Source organism: Oncorhynchus kisutch, linkage group LG10 (genome assembly GCF_002021735.2).
Source record: "Oncorhynchus kisutch isolate 150728-3 linkage group LG10, Okis_V2, whole genome shotgun sequence".
Lineage (NCBI taxonomy): Eukaryota > Metazoa > Chordata > Actinopteri > Salmoniformes > Salmonidae > Oncorhynchus > Oncorhynchus kisutch.
The window spans coordinates 13,895,761-13,916,583 of NC_034183.2; the positions used below are offsets into that span (position 1 = coordinate 13,895,761).

At 51.2% G+C, this 20,823-nt stretch overlaps 1 protein-coding gene across 1 annotated transcript in view; it reads left to right on the plus strand.

Annotated features, from left to right (window-relative positions):
* The window catches only part of cadps2 (Ca++-dependent secretion activator 2), a 268,321-nt gene that overhangs the window by 141,886 nt on the left and 105,612 nt on the right, over positions 1 to 20,823 (plus strand). The window contains 1 exon segment of the mRNA XM_031833159.1: positions 5,048 to 5,184. Coding sequence (XP_031689019.1) covers positions 5,048 to 5,184 — 137 coding nt within the window.

Consider the following 20,823-nt stretch of genomic DNA (forward strand, 5'->3'; position numbering starts at 1 on the left):
ATAATATAAATGGTCATTTGGCTGAAGGTTTTGCCCCAATGGTCTTACGATTAACCCATATTAATACAGTCTTGTGGGAATCAAACCCACAACTCTATGAAGCCAAATGAGACGTCGGCGTTGTGCACTCACCTTGTGTATCAGCATCACCACATTAAGATTGGGGTTGTTTGAAACATTTCTTCTCTTACATAAATTGTTGACAGAAAGAAAATGAATAAAGGCAAAGAGTGATTGAACATATTCAAACAGATGAATGTCTAACCTACTCAGTTGACTGGAGAGGAGATGAGTCTTTGACAAGGTGGTGTGTTCAGTGCTGTAGCCAGAGATAGGACATTAATCGACTGAGATACCACTGGAACACACACACACACCAGCCAGGGGCTAATTTAGCACATTAGCATGTGCTTGTCGGGCCATCGAGTGTGTGGCAACATACAGTTTTCTGCCATCAGCCCAAATACAGGTGTGTGTGTGTCAGAATCCTTTTGATCATTACAATGCAGAGATGTTTGTGTACATTTGTGATTGTGTGAGGTGGAGGACTGGTATTGTAGCACATTAACTATATATTAGGGCAGTTTGGTGTGTGTTTGTAACCTGTAGGAGTACTTCATCATCAGTACCGGAACAGAGTATGGCTTATAGGGGAAAATTAGGATCTTCTTGTTAACTGGGAACAGCTCAGAAGTTTGTGTGTGTGCGTGTGCGCAGTCCTCTCTAATGATGGTGTCACAGAGCTCATGTCTTCACACACCCTGGAGGAATTTTCCTCTAGTGTGATTAAGAGGTTAAACAATGAGCTAATCTCTCACACACACACACACGGCATGAGTTGTTTGCTATTTGGGTGTTTGTTGAAAGTCAGTGTTATTCTCAAGAAGATTGAGCCCATTAGAGAATGCCAGGTTGCTGCAACAGTAACAATATCCTTGCGTTGCCTTCAAAGGCTGCATTTGAGCATTGGTTTCAGTAATTGAGCACTCTTAAGGCACAGACTCTAGTAAACAATGTGTTTTTGGTTCGCCAGCCTTCAAGGAATCACTTGTTGTTTGCATGACACAACACCATTTTAGTATGTATAGTCAGATGCTGTTGACCGGGTATGAATGTTGTGTGGAGATGTTATTGGTAGGTATGTATACGTTATAAAGTATGAATGTTGTGTGGAGATGTTATTGGTAGGTATGTATACGTTATAAAGTATGAATGTTGTGTGGAGATGTTATTGGTAGGTATGTATACGTTATAAAGTATGAATGTTGTGTGGAGATGTTATTGGTAGGTATGTATACGTTATAAAGTATGAATGTTGTGTGGAGATGTTATTGGTAGGTATGTATACGTTATAAAGTATGAATGTTGTGTGGAGATGTTATTGGTAGGTATGTATACGTTATAAAGCGACATTGCTGTATATTTATTCAGGTAATGTTTTTCTGACCATATATATATATATATATATATATATATTATAAATGACATACAGAGACTGTTTATGGTGGAATCTAACTCTTTAATCCCCCTTTTGTTCTAAACAGGAAGGTCGTTATAGAGAAAGCTGCTCCTGACTCGTAAATCTTTTCCCTTCGTGCTTTGCTGAGATGTGACACAGCCGTCACTTTCATCAGGCTGATCTCTGTCAGTGTTCCTGTCAGTTTCTGTTTTGAAATGCAGGGGTTTGACATTTAGGACTGATGTCCAACCTGTCTGGTAGTTTAAAGCCTCTCTCATATTTTAAATGACAGCCACAACTATTAGGACAGCTGGGACCTCTGAGGAGATTTCTATGTAAGGTGTGTGTGTTTGTCTGTGCATGCATGAGTGTGTGCTGATTCTCCGATACCCTGTCTGTCCGCATCTGTCTCTCCCCTCAGCGCCCTTGTCGGTTCGCTCAACCCAGTCCCATCGCTCCGCCTGGTGTACCTGAGATGTTAGCGATCCGCGTCTCTCTCTGCCCGCGTCGATAACCTGTCATCATGGGATCTGCCACCTCACCGGGGCACATGCCACATGGATGTGACTGCTGCTGTGACGACGCTGATGGGGCTTAAAATTGATGGATATGAAGAGATTGAACGCCAAGCTCTCCCTCTGCAACTCTCCCCGTCCCACACCAAGCTGTTGTCCTGTATCCATATCCTGTTCCCTAGTCCCACACCAAGCTGTTCCCCTGTATCCATATCCTGTTCCCCGTCCCACACCAAGCTGTTCCCCTGTATCCATATCCTCTTCCCTAGTCCCACACCAAGCTGTTCCCCTGGATCCATATCCTGTTCCCTAGTCCCACACCAAGCTGTTCCCCTGTATCCATATCCTGTTCCCTAGTCCCACACCAAGCTGTTCCCCTGTATCCATATCCTGTTCCCCGTCCCACACCAAGCTGTTCCCCTGTATCCATATCCTCTTCCCTAGTCCCACACCAAGCTGTTCCCCTGTATCCATATCCTCTTCCCTAGTCCCACACCAAGCTGTTCCCCTGTATCCATATCCTCTTCCCTAGTCCCACACCAAGCTGTTCCCCTGTATCCATATCCTCTTCCCTAGTCCCACACCAAGCTGTTCCCCTGTATCCATATCCTCTTCCCTAGTCCCACACCAAGCTGTTCCCCTGTATCCATATCCTCTTCCCTAGTCCCACACCAAGCTGTTCCCCTGTATCCATATCCTGTTCCCTAGTCCCACACCAAGCTGTTCCCCTGTATCCATATCCTCTTCCCTAGTCCCACACCAAGCTGTTCCCCTGTATCCATATCCTGTTCCCTAGTCCCACACCAAGCTGTTCCCCTGTATCCATATCCTCTTCCCTAGTCCCACACCAGGCATAAGGGATGTACTCCTTCAGCTACAGTTCATTAACTCCAGAGAAACACAACGGTTGTGCTTTGTAACACACACCAAAGTTTGTCTCCCCTTCAACTGGTCTAACAACATACACTCAACACACACGCCAACATACCCCATACATACATACACACAATACACACACTCTAATAACTGACCCAACTTCAACACCCCCTGTCTAGCCACACACACAGGGACAGACATACACTTCAACACCCCCTGTCTAGCCACACACACACAGGGACAGACATACACTTCAACACCCCCTGTCTAGCCACACACACAGGGACAGACATACACTTCAACACCCCCTGTCTAGCCACACACACAGGGACAGACATACACTTCAACACCCCCTGTCTAGCCACACACACAGGGACAGACATACACTTCAACACCCCCTGTCTAGCCACACACACACAGGGACAGACATACACTTCAACACCCCCTGTCTAGCCACACACACAGGGACAGACATACACTTCAACACCCCCTGTCTAGCCACACACACAGGGACAGACATACACTTCAACACCCCCTGTCTAGCCACACACACAGGGACAGACATACACTTCAACACCCCCTGTCTAGCCACACACACAGGGACAGACATACACTTCAACACCCCCTGTCTAGCCACACACACAGGGACAGACATACACTTCAACACCCCCTGTCTAGCCACACACACAGGGACAGACATGCACTTCACCCCCCCCCCCCCCTCCTCCTCATGTACAGATAATAGCTGGAAGTTAAAGATGACACGGATCAATAGGATTTCTCATAGTGACTGGATAAGTTAACATCACGCCTCCTCCTGCAAGCCCCTCAATCAATACTGTCTCTCCCTCTCCGTCTCATCATCATCTTTAATCTATATCCCTTTGTCTCGGTTTCTGTAGAATCGTCTCGTTCCACCGCGCCTTTCTCCAAATGACATTAAAGAATGTAAAATGACCTACATCGGAATGAAAGGACAGGAGGACAGAAACAGTGAGGTGAAAGAAGAGTTGATTGTGGGGTTTGCACTTCTGCTGCCTCTTTTAGACAAAAGCAACAAGGGAAGAAGAGGGGAAACACATGTCAAAGGGAGCGCTTGCGGCCAAAGCACTGGGCTTTTCTCTGTCCGTACAAGAGTGGTGGTGAAGGCAGAAATGGCAGCGTTAATAAAAAGCTAATGCTTGTCTCGGGTGTGAAGCCGCGGGCATCAGAGGCGTGGGGGGGGGTTCTACAGCCTTGGTCTTTTGTGGGGCCGTGTGTCATGTGAAGAAAAGTCTGTCCCAAATGTATTTCTACAATACGGGAAAAGAGAGTGTTAGGCTTTTCATTGGGGGGGGGGGACTCGTTCTGCTTGGCACCAGCTATTAACTGGGACGGGTCTAAAAGGACTGGATCTGAACCTGGACACTCATATTTCTTCCTTTCATTTTGTGACCTGTCCTCCTTGTGTCAGCTGTGTGTGGATGGTATGTGTGTTGTTCTGTTATTTCCTGCTCAAACGATGCTCACTCCCTTCCCTGTCCATTCACTAGCTCTTTGTGTGACATAGAACATATCCAGGCTTAGAGAACGACAACGACACGTAGGGCACAAACACGCAACACACAGGCGCTATATAGGAACAGTCATTGGTCAACGCTTATCCACCACTGACCAAATGACTTGGCTTTGCTCAAGTGGTGCTTTACAAAGTGTTGTGACAAGACGCGTGCTTGTGTTTGTTTGTGGCACTGTTTTTCCTCACATAGCCTCGCATGTTGCGGGGGTATCTCAGTTTCTCGTATTTACAGTTGAAATTTGGAACCTGGATTTCACAGAGTATCTCACGCCAACAGAGGTGGGAACTAATAACCAAAGCAGCGAAAACTGACGATGCCAATCCAGTCAAATAAGAATTCCCTCCTCTTTTTACACTTCTGTTACACGGCTGTACTCAAAGGCGTGAATTATGTTCCATCATTCTGTCTCCCCGACTTCCACGTCAGTGTGTATGTTGTGATTTGGACTGGAGGAGTCTCTCACTCTGCTACCAGGTGTTGCAAAGATGCACTCCATTGTTATTTTTTTGATTGACGGAAATGAATGACGGAATGGATTTTTTTGTTGTTCAACTGTTTCTCTATAGCTCTAATACTCATTCGGTCTCTTTGTCTCACCCACTCTGTCTGCTTTCTCTCTGTCTCTCTCTCTCTCTCAGGTCTGGATCGCTCTCAGAGGCAGGGGGTAGAGGATCTGATCTCTGCGGTGCCCTGTCGTTTCGACCATGCCGCCTTGTTCCCCATGCTGCAGAAACAGACTCTACAGCACCGGATGAATGACTCCTTCTCCTGCCTGGTGAGAGAGAGCGAGAGATTGTCCATTATTGAATGTTTATTTATATGCCAGACATTTCTGAAAAAAATTATTGTAGTGCAAGCCAGCGCAAAGAAAGGAGACAGGCTTCCAATTCTGGAGAGTGGGAAAGTGGGAGAGGAGGGGGAGGGAGGGAGAGAGAGGAGGGGGAGGGAGGGAGGGAGGGAGGGAGAGAGAGGGGGGAGGGAGGGGGAGAGAGGCCTCGCAAAGGCTTTATCTTTTAGACTCTGAGTGCAGCAAGAGACTCATGCCTTGAGGGTTTGGGAGCTCCAACACTCAACGAGGGGGGATAAACGGTGCTAATCAATACTTTCCAAATAAAAACATGACCCTCACAGACCACTGCTGAGCCTATTTAGTGGAGAGGGGGGCACAGAGAATGAGTTAAGGGTGAGGGGGATGTGGACCTGGCCATATGTACCATAGTGGTCAATTCCCTTTCAAATCCAGGAATTGCGCTAAACCCAGAATTTGAATGTGAAATATAGTCGTGTAAATAGGCCATCTTTCAGATTTAGAATCAGACCCAATCCCTTTATACACTGAATGTATAAAACATTAGGAACACCTACGTAATATTGAGTTGCCCCCAAATTCCCTCAGAACAGTCTCAATTCGTCAGCACATGGACTCTACAAGGTGTCGAAAGCTTTCTACAGGGATGTTGACTCCAATGAGTCCCACAGTTGTGTCCAGTTGGCTTGATGTTCTTCTTGATACACACAGGACACTTGAGTGTGGAAAACCCAGCAGTATTGCAGTTCTTGACACACTCAAACCAGTGTGCCTAGCACCTACTACCATACCAAGTACAAAGGCACAAATGATTTGTCTGGCCCATTCACCCTCTGAATGGCAAACATACACAATCCATGTCTCAGTTGTCTCCAGACTTTAAAATCCTTCTTTAATTAACCTGTCTCCTTGCCCCTGGATTCAGCTGGTCAGTCTGTCATAGAAAGAGTTGAGATTAAAAAGAGCTCTGAGCATATAGTCCTCATTATAGTCCTCATTCAACTCAGACAAACACAGGATGAGCGCTCCCTCCACACACTTTTTCATGTGAATGGCTTTGTTAATGATGAGGGCTTTGTCAAGGACTTTGTGTATCAACTTGTAGTCTCCGTTGAAGCCACATTCAGAATGACAAGGCCTTAGGACAGGAACGTCTGTTAAAAAGTAGGGTCAGCCCTTCTGGTGGTAGATCAGATTTGGGTTGTCAAACTTTAGAAACTCAGATTTCTTGTCGTACTTATGGAGTTTCCGACTGTGAATAGAATCGTGCTGTACGTCAACACTTTGATACCAGCCACTCTGTTCCACTGTATGTATTTTCATCTAACAGTGGATAAACCAATCAGATTCTTGGCCTATACTTCAACTTGCATTAAATTAACTGTTCTTCTACTTGAGAAAAAATACATTCAAGTAGCAGTGCCTCTAAGGTAACAGTACTTGAGTAGGATATTTCGGTACTCTTTTCACTCCTGCAGACCTGAACCTCATGCGTGTTTGTGTTTCCTGTCTGTGTGTGTTGGTGCAGTGATTTTGAACTGGTGGGTCACGAGCCACATTCAGGTCACGGAACGTTTTGAGTCACTGTATCCCGACCTATATGTACACGTCTACCTCAATTACCTCCTACCTCTGCACATGGACTCAGTACTGGTCCCCCGTGTCTAAAGCCAAGTTATCCTTACTCAGTACTGGTCCCCGTGTCTAAAGCCAAGTTATCCTTACTCAGTACTGGTCCCCCGTGTCTAAAGCCAAGTTATCCTTACTCAGTACTGGTCCCCCGTGTCTAAAGCCAAGTTATCCTTACTCAGTACTGGTCCCCCGTGTCTAAAGCCAAGTTATCCTTACTCAGTACTGGTCCCCCGTGTCTAAAGCCAAGTTATCCTTACTCAGTACTGGTCCCCCGTGTCTAAAGCCAAGTTATCCTTACTCAGTACTGGTCCCCTGTGTCTAAAGCCAAGTTATCATTGACTCAGTACTGGTACCCCGGGTCTAAAGCCAAGTTATCATTGACTCAGTACTGGTCCCCCGTGTCTAAAGCCAAGTTATCCTTACTCAGTACTGGTCCCCCGTGTCTAAAGCCAAGTTATCCTTACTCAATACTGGTCCCCCGTGTCTAAAGCCAAGTTATCCTTACTCAGTACTGGTCCCCCATGTCTAAAGCCAAGTTATCCTTACTCAGTACTGGTCCCCCGTGTCTAAAGCCAAGTTATCCTTACTCAGTACTGGTCCCCTGTGTCTAAAGCCAAGTTATCATTGACTCAGTACTGCTACCCGGGTCTAAAGCCAAGTTATCCTTACTCAGTACTGGTCCCCTGTGTCTAAAGCCAAGTTATCATTGACTCAGTACTGGTACCCCGGGTCTAAAGCCAAGTTATCCTTACTCAGTACTGGTACCCTGTGTCTAAAGCCAAGTTATCCTTACTCAGTACTGGTACCCCGTGTCTAAAGCCAAGTTATCCTTACTCAGTACTGGTACCCTGTGTCTAAAGCCAAGTTATCCTTACTCAGTACTGGTACCCTGTGTCTAAAGCCAAGTTATCCTACTCAGTACTGGTACCCTGTGTCTAAAGCCAAGTTATCCTTACGCAGTACTGGTACCCTGTGTCTAAAGCCAAGTTATCCTTACTCAGTACTGGTACCCTGTGTCTAAAGCCAAGTTATCCTTACTCAGTACTGGTACCCTGTGTCTAAAGCCAAGTTATCCTTACTCAGTACTGGTCCCCTGTGTCTAAAGCCAAGTTATCATTGACTCAGTACTGGTACCCCGGGTCTAAAGCCAAGTTATCCTTACTCAGTACTGGTACCCTGTGTCTAAAGCCAAGTTATCCTTACTCAGTACTGGTACCCCGTGTCTAAAGCCAAGTTATCCTTACTCAGTACTGGTACCCTGTGTCTAAAGCCAAGTTATCCTTACTCAGTACTGGTACCCTGTGTCTAAAGCCAAGTTATCCTTACTCAGTACTGGTACCCTGTGTCTAAAGCCAAGTTATCCTTACGCAGTACTGGTACCCTGTGTCTAAAGCCAAGTTATCCTTACTCAGTACTGGTACCCTGTGTCTAAAGCCAAGTTATCCTTACTCAGTACTGGTACCCTGTGTCTAAAGCCAAGTTATCCTTACTCAGTACTGGTACCCTCTGTCTAAAGCCAAGTTATCCTTACTCAGTACTGGTACCCTGTGTCTAAAGCCAAGTTATCCTTACTCATTGTGGATTTATTCCTTGTGTTATAATGTTTTTATTATTTCTCTATTTTCTTGTATCTCTGTGTTGATGAGAAAGGCCTGTAAGTAAGTATTTCACTGTTAGTCTACACTTGTTGTTTACCAAGATTGTGACACATACAATTTAATATGATTTGATTTGAGTGTGCCTGTGACCTTTACTGAGAGAGGGTTGCAGTAAAATAATGAAGTCTCAACTTAATCGACTTAAACCAGGTAGAATGTGTGTAGAAATTATACTGGACCTAACCTATTTAATCACAGTATTTTCAATATAGATCTATAGCAGCACTATTTTGTTATTGGTACTTCTTAGTGATGTCACCAGGCAAGCCAAAACGCCACCCATGCAAAACCTGTGTCAATTGTATTTTCAACCAGCGACTAGCAGGAAATAACACTGATCACACTTTTACAGTGTTAGTTTCATCAGCTGTTGTACAATATGATAGAAAACAAAGGTACAACAGAATTTTGACTGCACTAATCATACTAATTAGAAATATCCCAGATGACGAATAGATGCTGTGCGCTAGTCACATTAAACAGAGTACACTTGAATGAGGCCTTGGGAATAATGCTCAGAAAACAATATGCTGTGTCAACTGTAGCTGTCGTAATATCAATTTGTCAGCTCATCTAGTGTTTAGAACACTGATTACATAGTCAGGTCCCAAATTTGCACCTTTTTTGATAAAGATGGAGCAAAAAAGACTAAAATAAATAATACAAAAATTCTGAGCTATACATAATAAAATAATGTACATATTTAGCTCTATTTTAATGTCATCTGACCATCTCACCAGTTCCAATCTAAGTGCCAATAACGTTTAGCAAACTCCAGGCGGTGCTATGGTCAGATGACATGAAAAGACCCTCATCCCTACTGTAAAATATGCTGGTGGATCTTTGTTATGGGGCTGGTTTGCTTCCACTAGTCCTGGGGCCGTTAGGTCAATGGCATCATGAAAATATTTTTCTCTGTGCAATTGTGTTAGTATAAATATATATTTTTCCCAAAACCAATTACACTGACATTATGGACTTAACATGGTGTACGTCAGTGGTCACCAACCGGTCGAAGGCATTCCTAGTCGCCAACAAACATTTCTGGGAAAAAACCAACGATAAAGCCTATTTGTTTCATGCTGTTGGCGGTAGTTGCACTTGATTCAGCAGCCCTAGCACCCGGAAGACAGTGTTACCATTTTGATCCATTTCCTGTCTGAAGGTAGAACTCTGGCTACCCGGCCCAGAGAGCAAATTAAGTGCACCTGACCAATCTGCTGAGATCAGTGCAGTGGTGTAAAGTACTTAAGTAGCACTTTAAAGTATTTTTTTACTTAAGTCGTTTTTGGGGGTATCTGTACTTGACTTTACTATTTATAACTTTTCCTTCACTACATTTCTAATGAAAGTAATGTACTTTTACTCCATTTACCCTGACACCAAAAGTACACGTTACATTTTGAATGCTTAGCAAGACAGGAAAATAGTCCAATTCACCCACTTATCAAGAGAACACGTTGTCATCCCTCTGATCTGGCAGAATCAGTAAACACAAATGCTTGGTTTGTAAGTTATGTCTGAGAGTTGGAGTCTGCCCCTGGCAATCCATACATTTAAAAAACACATGGTGCTGTCTGGTTTGCTTAACATAAGGAATATGAAATTATATGTACTATTACTTTAAATGTTGATCCTTAAGTATATTTTAAACCAAATACTTTTAGACTTTAGTAGTATTTTACTGGGCGACTAACTTTTACTTGAGTCATTTTCTATCTTTACTTTTAGATAGAAAATGAGAATTGGGTTGTCTTTCCACCCCTGGATCAGTGTCTGCACATTCCTCGAGACAGACTGTAAAAAGAAGCCTCCAACACACAGAATCTCCCTCCCTCCACCTAAGAATCTCCCTCCACTGTTTTAATTATTTATTATTTCTCACCGCTGCTCCCTCCCCTCAGACTGACCATCAGATGCTCCCTCCCCTCAGACTGACCATCAGATGCAGACTATCATCAAAATTAAGTCATGTTTTAAAAAATTCTGAGCGTTAGATTTCGGTTTGCATTTTGACTCAAAGTGATCTTGACTCAGAAAAGGTTAGTGACCACTGGTGTACATGGTTGTTCTAATCTAAAGCAAATAAAAATCCTTCTTTCCTATTTGGTTTGCCAAATTTCACACAGCAGACTATGTTCAGCAGGTTTTTCAAAAAGTGATGCGACAACTTGAATTTTAGCGGGTTCCATTTTTCAAGCTTTGATACAGCGTTGACCTAGACCAGTCTTAAAAGAGCCCCTGTCACTCAGACTACAGCAACCATGTTCGTTAGAGAGAGAGAGCTAACGAGGCAGTCGGCTCGTTAATAGCCAATTAAGCATTCAGCACCAAGACTGAGTGGGCCATCTGTTTGTCACAGTGGAACATCTTGTCACATGCTGCCAGGCGGCAGGGCGCTCTACTGTATTCTTTTGTATTATTATATTAGTTCGGAGGTGGAGGGAGGGAGATTCGGAGGTGGAGGGAGGGAGATTCGGAGGTGGAGGGAGGGAGGGAGATTCGGAGGTGGAGGGAGGGAGGGAGATTCGGAGGTGGAGGGAGGGAGGGAGATTCGGAGGTGGAGGGAGGGAGGGAGATTCGGAGGTGGAGGGAGGGAGATTCGGAGGTGGAGGGAGGGAGGGAGATTCGGAGGTGGAGGGAGGGAGGGAGAGGGAGGGAGGGAGATTCGGAGGTGGAGGGAGGGAGATTCGGAGGTGGAGGGAGGGAGATTCGGAGGTGGAGGGAGGGAGATTCGGAGGTGGGGGGAGGGAGATTCGGAGGTGGGGGGAGGGAGGTTCGGAGGTGGGGGAGGGAGGTTCGGAGGTGGGGGGAGGGAGGTTCGGAGGTGGGGGGAGGGAGGTTCGGAGGTGGGGGGGGGGGAGGGGGGGAGGAGGTTCGGAGGGGAGGGTGGGGGAGGGAGGTTCGGAGGTGGGGGAGGGAGGTTCGGAGGTGGAGGGAGGGAGGTTCGGAGGTGGGGGAGGGAGGTTCGGAGGTGGAGGGAGGGAGGTCGGAGGTGGAGGGAGGAGGTTCGGAGGTGGAGGGAGGGAGTTCGGAGGTGGAGGGAGGGAGGTTCGGAGGTGGAGGGAGGGAGGTTCGGAGGTGGGGGAGGGAGGTTCGGAGGTGGAGGGAGGGAGGTTCGGAGGTGGAGGGAGGGAGTTCGGAGGTGGAGGGAGGGGAGGTTCGGAGGTGGAGGGAGGAGGGAGATTCGGAGGTGGAGGGAGGGAGGGAGATTCGGAGGTGGAGGGAGGGAGGGAATTCGGAGGTGGAGGGAGGGAGGGAGATTCGGAGGTGGAGGGAGGGAGGGAGATTCGGAGTGGAGGGAGGGAGGGAGATTCGGAGGTGGAGGGAGGGAGGGAGATTCGGAGGTGGAGGGAGGGAGGGAGATTCGGAGGTGAGGGAGGGAGGGAGATTCGGAGGTGGAGGGAGGAGGGGAGATTCGGAGGTGGAGGAGGGAGGGAGATTCGGAGGTGGAAGGAGGGAGGGAGATCGGAGGGTGGGGGGAGGAGATATCGGAGGTGGAGGAGGAGGAGTTCGGAGGTGGAGGAGGGAGGTTTCTGAGGTGGAGGAGGGAGGTTCTTGAGTGGGAGGGAGAGAGGTTCTGAGGTGGAGGGAGGAGGTTCTGAGGGTGAGGGAGGGAGGTTCTGAGGTGGAGGGAGGGGGAGATTTGGAGGTGGAGTGAGGAAGGGAGGGAAGATTTGGAGGTGGAGGGAGGAGACTTGGAGGTGGAGGGAGGGAGACTTGGAGGTGGAGGGAGGGAGACTTGGAGGTGGAGGGAGGGAGACTTGGAGGTGGAGGGAGGAGATTTGGAGGTGGAGGGAGACTTGGAGGTGGAGGGAGACTTGGAGGTGGAGGTAGACTTGGAGGTGGAGGTAGACTTGGAGGCTGGAGGCTAGACTTGGAGGTGGAGGGAGATTTGGAGGTGGAGGGAGATTTGGAGGTGGAGGGAGATTTGGAGGTGGGAGGGAGATTTGGAGGTGGAGGGAGGGAGATTTGGAGGTGGAGGGAGGAAGGGAGGGAGGGAGATTTGGAGGTGGAGGAGGAGATTTGGAGGGTGGAGGGAGATTTGGAGGTGGAGGGAGATTTGGAGGTGGAGGGAGGGAGGAGATAGATTTGGAGGTGGAGGGAGGGAGGGAGGGAGATTTTGGAGGTGGAGGGAGGGAGGGAGGGAGATTTGGAGGTGGAGGAGGGAGGGAGGGAGATTTGGAGGTGGAGTGAGGAAGGGGAGGGGAGATTTGGAGGTGGAGTGAGGACGGGAGGGGAGATTTGGCGGTGGAGGGAGGAAGGGATGGGAGATTTGGAGGTGGAGGGACGGGAGATTTGGAGGTGGAGGTGGAGGGAGGGAGGTTGGAGGTGGAGGGAGGGAGGGAGATTTGGAAGGTGGCAGGGAGGAGGGAGATTTGGTGGAGGGAGGGAGGGAGGGAGATTTGGAGGTGGAGGGAGGGAGGGGAGGGAGATTTGGAGGTGGAGGGAGGGAGGGAGGGAGATTTGGAGGTGGAGGGAGGGAGGGAGGGAGGGAGATTTGGAGGTGGAGGGAGGAGATTTGGAGGTGGAGGTGGAGGTGGAGGGAGGGAGATTTGGAGGTGGAGGGAGGGAGGGGAGATTTGTGGAGGGAGGGGAGGGAGATTTGGAGGTGGAGGGAGGGAGGGAGATTCGGAGGTGGAGGGAGGGAGGGAGATTCGGAGGTGGAGGGAGGGAGGGAGATTCGGAGGTGGAGGGAGGGAGGGAGGGAGATTCGGAGGTGGAGGGAGGGAGGGGGATTCGGAGGTGGAGGGAGGGAGATTCGGAAGGTGGAGGGAGGGAGGGAGGGAGGTGGGAGGGAGGGGAGGGAGATTCGGAGGTGGAGGGAGGGAGGGAGGGAGATTCGGAGGGAGGAGAGTCGGGAGGGAGGGAGATTCGGAGAGAGGTGGGAGGGAGCTTCGGAGGTGGAGGGAGGGAGATTTAGAGAGAGGGAGAGGGAGGGAGATTTAGAGAGAGGGAGAGGGAGGGAGATTTAGAGAGAGGGAGAGGGAGGGAGATGTGGAGGGAGGGAGATTTAAAGAGAGGGGAGGGAGATTCAGAGAGAGGGGTGAGGGAGATTCTGAGGTGGAGGGAGGGAGATTCTGAGGTGGAGGGAGGGAGATTCTGAGGTGGAGGGAGGGAGATTCTGAGGTGGAGGGAGGGGGGAGGGAGATTTGGAGAGTTAGGGGGAGTGAGATTCAGAGAGTTAGGTTTAGAGGGAGATTCGGAGAGAGGGGGAAGGGAGGGAGGAAGGAGGGAGATTCGGAGAGAGGGGGAGGGAGATTCGGAGAGGGGGGGGAGATTCGGAGAAGGGGAGGGAGATTCGGAGAGAGGGGGAGGGAGAAGGGGGAGGGAGATTCGGAGAGAGGGGGAGGGAGAAGGGGAGGGAGATTCGGAGAGAGGGGAGGGAGAGGGGGAGGGAGATTCTGAGAGAGGGAGGGAGATTCTGAGAGAGAGGGAGGGAGATTCTGAGAGAGGGAGGGAGATTCTGAGAGAGGGAGGGAGATTCTGAGAGAGGGAGGGAGATTCTGAGAGAAGGAGGGAGGAAGATTCTGAGAGAAGGAGGGAGGAAGATTCTGAGAGAAGGGGGAGGGAGCTTCGGAGAGAGGGGGGAGGAGCTTCGGAGAGAGGGGGAGGGAGCTTCGGAGAGAAGGGGGAGGGAGCTTCGGAGAGAAGGGGGAGGGAGCTTCGGAGAGAAGGGGGAGGGAGCTTCGGAGGAGAGGGGGAGGGGAGCTTCGGAGAGAGGGGGGAGGGAGCTTCGGAGAGAGGGGGGAGGGAGCTTCGGAGAGAGGGGGGAGGGAGCTTCGGAGAGAAGGGGGAGGGAGCTTCGGAGAGAAGGGGGAGGGAGCCTTCGGAGAGGGGGAGGAGGGAGATTCGGAGAGGGGAGGGAGGGAGATTCGGGGAGGGATATTCAGAGACAGAGGGATGGTTATTCGGAGAGTTAGGGGGGAGGGAGATTCGGAGAGTTAGAGGGAGGGAGATTCGGAGAGTAGATGGAGGGAGATCCGGAGAGTTAGGTTTAGAGGGAGAATTCGGAGAGTTAGGTTTAGAGGGAGATTCGGAGAGTTAGGGTTTAGAGGGAGATCGGAGAGTTAGGTTTAGAGGGAGATTCGGAGAGTTAGGTTTAGAGGGAGATTCGGAGAGTTAGGTTTAGAGGGAGATTCGGAGAGTTAGGTTTTAGAGGGAGATTCGGAGAAGTTAGTTTAGAGGGAGATTCGGAGGTTAGGTTTAGAGGGAGATTCGAGGTTGGTTAGAGGGAGATTCGGAGAGTTAGGTTTAGAGGGAGATTCGGAGAGTTAGGTTAGAGGGAGATTCGGAGAGTTAGGTTTAGAGGGAGATTCGGAGAGTTAGGTTTTAGAGGGAGATTCGGAGAGTTAGGTTTAGAGGGAGATTCGGAGAGTTAGGTTTAGAGGGAGATTCGGAGAGTTAGGTTTAGAGGGAGATTCGGAGAGTTAGGTTTAGAGGGAGATTCGGAGAGTTAGGTTAGAGGGAGATTCGGAGAGTTAGGTTTAGAGGGAGATTCGGAGAGTTAGTTTAGAGGGAGAGTCGGAGAGTTAGGTTTAGAGGGAGATTCGGGAGAGTTAGGTTTAGAGGGAGATTCGGAGAGTTAGGTTTAGAGGGAGTTCGGAGATTAGGTTTAGAGGGAGATTCGGAGAGAGGAGAGAGGGAGGAAGGGGGGGGTTTCGGAGAGAGGGGGGGGATTCTGAGAGAGAGGGAGGGAGATTCTGAGAGAGGGAGGGAGATTCTGAGAGCGGGAGGGAGGGGGATTCTGAGAGAGGGAGGGAGGGGGATTCTGAGAGAGGGAGGGTGGGAGATTCTGAGAGAGGGAGGAGGGAGATTCTGAGAGGAGGGAGGGAGATTCTGAGAGAGGGAGGGAGGGGATTCTGAGAGAGGAGGGAGGGAGATTCTGAGGAGGGAGGGAGGGAGATCTGAGAGAGGGAGGGAGGAGGGAGATTCTGAGAGAGGAGGAGGGAGGGAGATTCTGAGAGAGGGAGGGAGGGAGATTCTGAGAGAGGGAGGAGGGAGGGATTCTGAGAGAGGGAGGGAGGGAGATTCTGAGAGAGGGAGGGAGGGAGATTCTGAGAGAGGGAGGGAGGAGATTTGAGAGAGGGAGGGGGAGATTCTGAGAGAGGGAGGGAGGGAGATTCTGAGAGAGGGAGGGAGGGAGATTCTGAGAGAGGGAGGGAGGGAGATTCTGAGAGAGGGAGGGAGGGAGATTCTGAGAGAGGGAGGGAGGGAGATTCTGAGAGGGGGAGGGAGGGAGATTCTGAGAGGGGGGAGGGAGGGAGATTCTGAGAGAGGGAGGGAGGGAGATTCTGAGAGAGGGAGGGAGGGAGATTCTGAGAGAGGGAGGGAGGGAGATTCTGAGAGAGGGAGGGAGGGAGATTCTGAGAGAGGGAGGGAGGAGGAGATTCTGAGGAGGGAGGGAGGGAGATTCTGAGAGAGGGAGGGAGGGAGATTCTGAGAGAGGAGGGAGGGAGATTCTGAGAGAGGGAGGGAGGGAGATTCTGAGAGAGGGAGGGAGGGAGATTCTGAGAGAGGGAGGAGGGAGGGATTCTGAGAGAGGGAGGGAGGGAGATTTGAGAGAGGAGGGGGAGATTCTGAGAGAGGGAGGGAGGGAGATTCTGAGAGAGGGAGGGAGGGAGATTCTGAGAGAGGGAGGGAGGGAGATTCTGAGAGGGAGGGAGGGAGATTCTGAGAGAGGGAGGGAGATTCTGAGAGAGGGAGGGAGATTCTGAGAGAAGGGGGAGGGAGCTTCTGAAAGAAGGGGGAGGGAGCTTCTGAGAGAAGGGGGAGGGAGATTCGGAGAGGGGGAGGGAGGGAGATTCGGGAGAGGGGGAGGGAGGTAGATTCGGGGAGGGATATTCAGAGACAGAGAGGGATGGTTATTCGGAGAGTTAGGGGGAGGGAGATTTGGAGAGTTAGGTTTAGAGGGAGATTTGGAGAGTTAGGTTTAGAGGGAGATTCAGGGAGGGAGGGAGATTCGGGGAGGGAGATTCAGAGACCGAGAGGGAGGGTTATTCGGAGAGTTAGGGGGGAGGGAGATTCGGAGAGTTAGGGGGGAGGGAGATTCGGGGGGCAGGGGATGCTGAGAGAGGGAGGGAGGGAGATTCTGAGAGGGAGGGAGGTAGGGAGGGAGGAAGATTGAGAGAGGGAGGGAGGGAGGAAGATTTAGAGGGGGGAGGAAGATTCTGAGAGAGGGAGGGAGGGAGGAAGATTCTGAGGGAGGGAGGAAGATTCTGAGGGAGGGAGGAAGATTCTGAAAGAGGGAGGGAGGAAGATTCTGAGAGAGAGAGGGAGGGAGGGAGGAAGATTCTGAGGGAGGGAGGGAGGAAGATTCTGGGGAGGGAGGAGGGAGGAAGATTCTGAGGGAGGGAGATTCGGAGAGAGGGGGAAGGGAGGGAGGAGGGAGGGAGATTCGGAGAGGGGGAGAGGAGATTCGGGGGGCAGGGAGATGCTGAGAGAGGGAGGGAGGGAGATTCTGAGAGAGGGAGGGATGGAGGGAGGAAGATTGAGAGAGGGAGGGAGGGAGGAAGATTGAGAGGGGGGAGGAAGATTCTGAGAGAGGGAGGGAGGGAGGAAGATTCTGAGGGAGGAGGAGGAATATTCTGAGAGAGGGAGGGAGGGAGGGAGGAAGATTCTGAGAGAGGGAGGGAGGGAGGGATATTCTGAGGGGGGAGAAGATTCTGAGGAGGAAGATTCTGAGGGAGGGAGATTTGAGGGAGGGAGGGAGATTCTGAGAGAGGGAGGCAGGTAGACTCATAGAGAGAGAGGGAGGTAGTTTGATTCATAGAGAGAGAGGGAGGGAGATTCGGAGAGTGGGGGGCGAGATTCGGAAAGAGGGAGGGAGGGAGATTCTGAGAGGGAGGGAGGGAGATTCTGAGAGAGAGAGAGGGAGGGAGGGAGATTCTGAGAGAGGGAGAGGGAGGGAGATGTGGAGGGAGGGAGATTTAAAGAGAGGGGGAGGGAGATTCAGAGAGAGGGGTGAGGGAGATTCTGAGGTGGAGGGAGGGAGATTCTGAGGTGGAGGGAGGGAGATTTTCTGAGGTGGAGGGAGGGAGATTCTGAGGTGGAGGGAGGGAGATTCTGAGGTGGAGGGAGGGAGATTCTGAGGTGGAGGGAGGGAGATTCTGAGGTGGAGGGAGGGAGATTCTGAGGTGGAGGGAGGGAGAGTTCTGAGGTGGAGGGAGGGAGATTCTGAGGTGGAGGAGGGAGATTTTCTGAGTGGAGGGAGGGGGGGCAGGGAGATTTGGAGAGTTAGGGGGAGTGAGATTCAGAGAGTTAGGTTTAGAGGGAGATTCGGAGAGAGGGGGAAGGGAGGGAGGAAGGAGGGAGATTCGGGAGAGAGGGGGAGGGAGATTCGGAGAGGGGGGGGAGATTCGGAGAAGGGGAGGGAGATTCGGAGAGAGGGGGAGGGAGAAGGGGAGGGAGATTCGGAGTGAGGGGGAGGGAGAGGGGAGGGAGATTCGGAGAGAGGGGGAGGGAGAGGGGGAAGATTCTGAGGGAGGGAGGGAGGAATATTCTGAGAGAGGGAGGGAGGGAGGAAGATTCTGAGAGAGGGAGGGAGGGAGGAAGATTCTGAGGGAGGGAGGAAGATTCTGAGGGAGGAAGATTCTGAGGGAGGGAGATTCTGAGGGAGGGAGGGAGATTCTGAGAGAGGGAGGCAGGTAGACTCATAGAGAGAGAGGGAGGTAGTTTGATTCATAGAGAGAGAGGGAGGGGAGATTCGGAGAGTGGGGGGCGAGATTCGGGAAAGAGGGAGGGAGGGAGATTCTGAGAGAGAGAGAGAGGGAGGGAGGGAGATTCTGAGAGAGAGAGAGGAGGGGAGGGAGATTCTGAGAGAGGGAGAGGGAGGGAGATGTGGAGGGAGGGAGATTTTAAAGAGAGGGGGAGGGAGATTCAGAGAGAGGGGGTGAGGGAGATTCTGAGGTGGAGGGAGGGAGATTCTGAGGTGGAGGGAGGGAGATTCTGAGGGTGGAGGGAGGGAGATTCTGAGGTGGAGGGAGGGAGATTCTGAGGTGGAGGAGGGAGATTCTGAGGTGGAGGGAGGGAGATTCTGAGGTGGAGGGAGGGAGATTCTGAGGTGGAGGGAGGGAGATTCTGAGGTGGAGGGAGGGAGATTCTGAGGTGGAGGGAGGGGGGAGGGAGATTTGGAGAGTTAGGGGGGAGTGAGATTCAGAGAGTTAGGTTTAGAGGGAGATTCGGAGAGAGGGGGAAGGGAGGGAGGAAGGAGGGAGATTCGGAGAGAGGGGGAGGGAGATTCGGAGAGGGGGGGAGATTCGGAGAAGGGGAGGGAGATTCGGAGAGAGGGGGAGGGAGAAGGGGAGGGAGATTCGGAGTGAGGGGGAGGGAGAAGGGGAGGGAGATTCGGAGAGAGGGGGAGGGAGAGGGGGAAGATTCTGAGGGAGGGAGGGAGGAATATTCTGAGAGAGGGAGGGAGGGAGGAAGATTCTGAGAGAGGGAGGGAGGAGGAAGATTCTGAGGGAGGGAGGAAGATTCTGAGGGAGGAAGATTCTGAGGGAGGGAGATTCTGAGGGAGGGAGGGAGATTCTGAGAGAGGGAGGCAGGTAGACTCATAGAGAGAGAGGGAGGTAGTTTGATTCATAGAGAGAGAGGGAGGGAGATTCGGAGAGTGGGGGGCGAGATTCGGAAAGAGGGAGGGAGGGAGATTCTGAGAGAGAGAGAGGGAGGGAGGGAGATTCTGAGAGAGAGAGAGGGAGGGAGGGAGATTCTGAGAGAGGGAGAGGGGAGGGAGATGTGGAGGGAGGGAGATTTAAAGAGAGGGGGGAGGGAGATTCAGAGAGAGGGTGAGGGGAGATTCTGAGGTGGAGGGAGGGAGATTCTGAGGTGGAGGGAGGGAGATTCTGAGGTGGAGGGAGGGAGATTCTGAGGTGGAGGGAGGGAGATTCTGAGTGGAGGGAGGGAGATTCTGAGGTGGAGGGAGGGGGGGAGGGAGATTTTGGAGAGTTAGGGGGGAGTGAGATTCAGAGAGTTAGGTTTAGAGGGAGATTCGGAGAGAGGGGAAGGGAGGGAGGAAGGAGGGAGATTCGGAGAGAGGGGGAGGGAGATTCGGAGAGGGGGGGGGGAGATTCGGAGAGGGGGGGGAGATTCGGAGAAGGGGAGGGAGATTCGGAGAGAGGGGAGGGAGAAGAAGGGGAGGGAGATTCGGAGTGAGGGGGAGGGAGAAGGGGAGGGAGATTCGGAGAGAGGGGGAGGGAGAGGGGGAGGGAGATTCTGAGAGAGGAGGGAGATTCTGAGAGAGAGGGAGGGAGATTCTGAGAGAGGGAGGGAGATTCAGAGAGAGGGAGGGAGATTCTGAGAGAGGGAGGGAGATTCTGAGAGAGGGAGGGAGATTCTGAGAGAGGGAGGGAGATTCTGAGAGAGGGAGGGAGGAAGATTCTGAGAGAAGGGGAGGGAGCTTCGGAGAGAGGGGGGAGGGAGCTTCGGAGAGAGGGGGGAGGGAGCTTCGGAGAGAGGGGGAGGGAAGCTTCGGAGGAGAAGGGGGGGAAGGAGCTTAGGAGAGGGGGGGTGAGGGAGCTTCGGAGGAGAGGGGGGAGGGAGCTTCGGAGAGAGAGGGGGGGAGGGAGCTTCGGAGAGAGGGGGGAGGGAGCTTCGGAGAGAGAGGGGGGAGGGAGCTTCGGAGAGAGGGGGGAGGGAGCTTCGGAGAGAGGGGGGAGGGAGCTTCGGAGAGAGGGGGGAGGGAGCTTCGGAGAGAGGGGGGGAGGGAGCTTCGGAGAGAGGGGGGGAGGGAGCTTCGGACGAGAAGGGGAGGGAGCTTCGGAGAGAAGGGGGGAGGGAGCTTCGGACGAGGGGGAGGGAGGAGAGATTCGGGGAGGGATATTCAGAGACAGAGGGATGGTTATTCGGAGAGTTAGGGGGGAGGGAGATTCGCGAGAGTTAGAGGAGGGAGATTCGGAGAGTTAGATGGAAGGGAGATTCGGAGAGTTAGGTTTAGAGGGAGATTCGGAGAGTTAGGTTTAGAGGGAGATTCGGAGAGTTAGGTTTAGAGGGAGATTCGGAGAGTTAGGTTTAGAGGGAGATTCGGAGAGTTAGGTTTAGAGGGAGATTCGGAGAGTTAGGTTTAGAGGGAGATTCGGAGAGTTAGGTTTAGAGGGAGATTCGGAGAGTTAGGTTATAGAGGAGATTCGGAGAGTTAGGTTTAGAGGGAGATTCGGAGAGTTAGGTTTAGAGGGAGATTCGGAGAGTTAGGTTTAGAGGGAGATTCGGAGAGTTAGGTTTAGAGGGAGATTCGGAGAGTTAGGTTTAGAGGGAGATTCGGAGAGTTAGGTTTAGAGGGGAGATTCGAGAGTTAGGTTTAGAGGGAGATTCGGAGAGT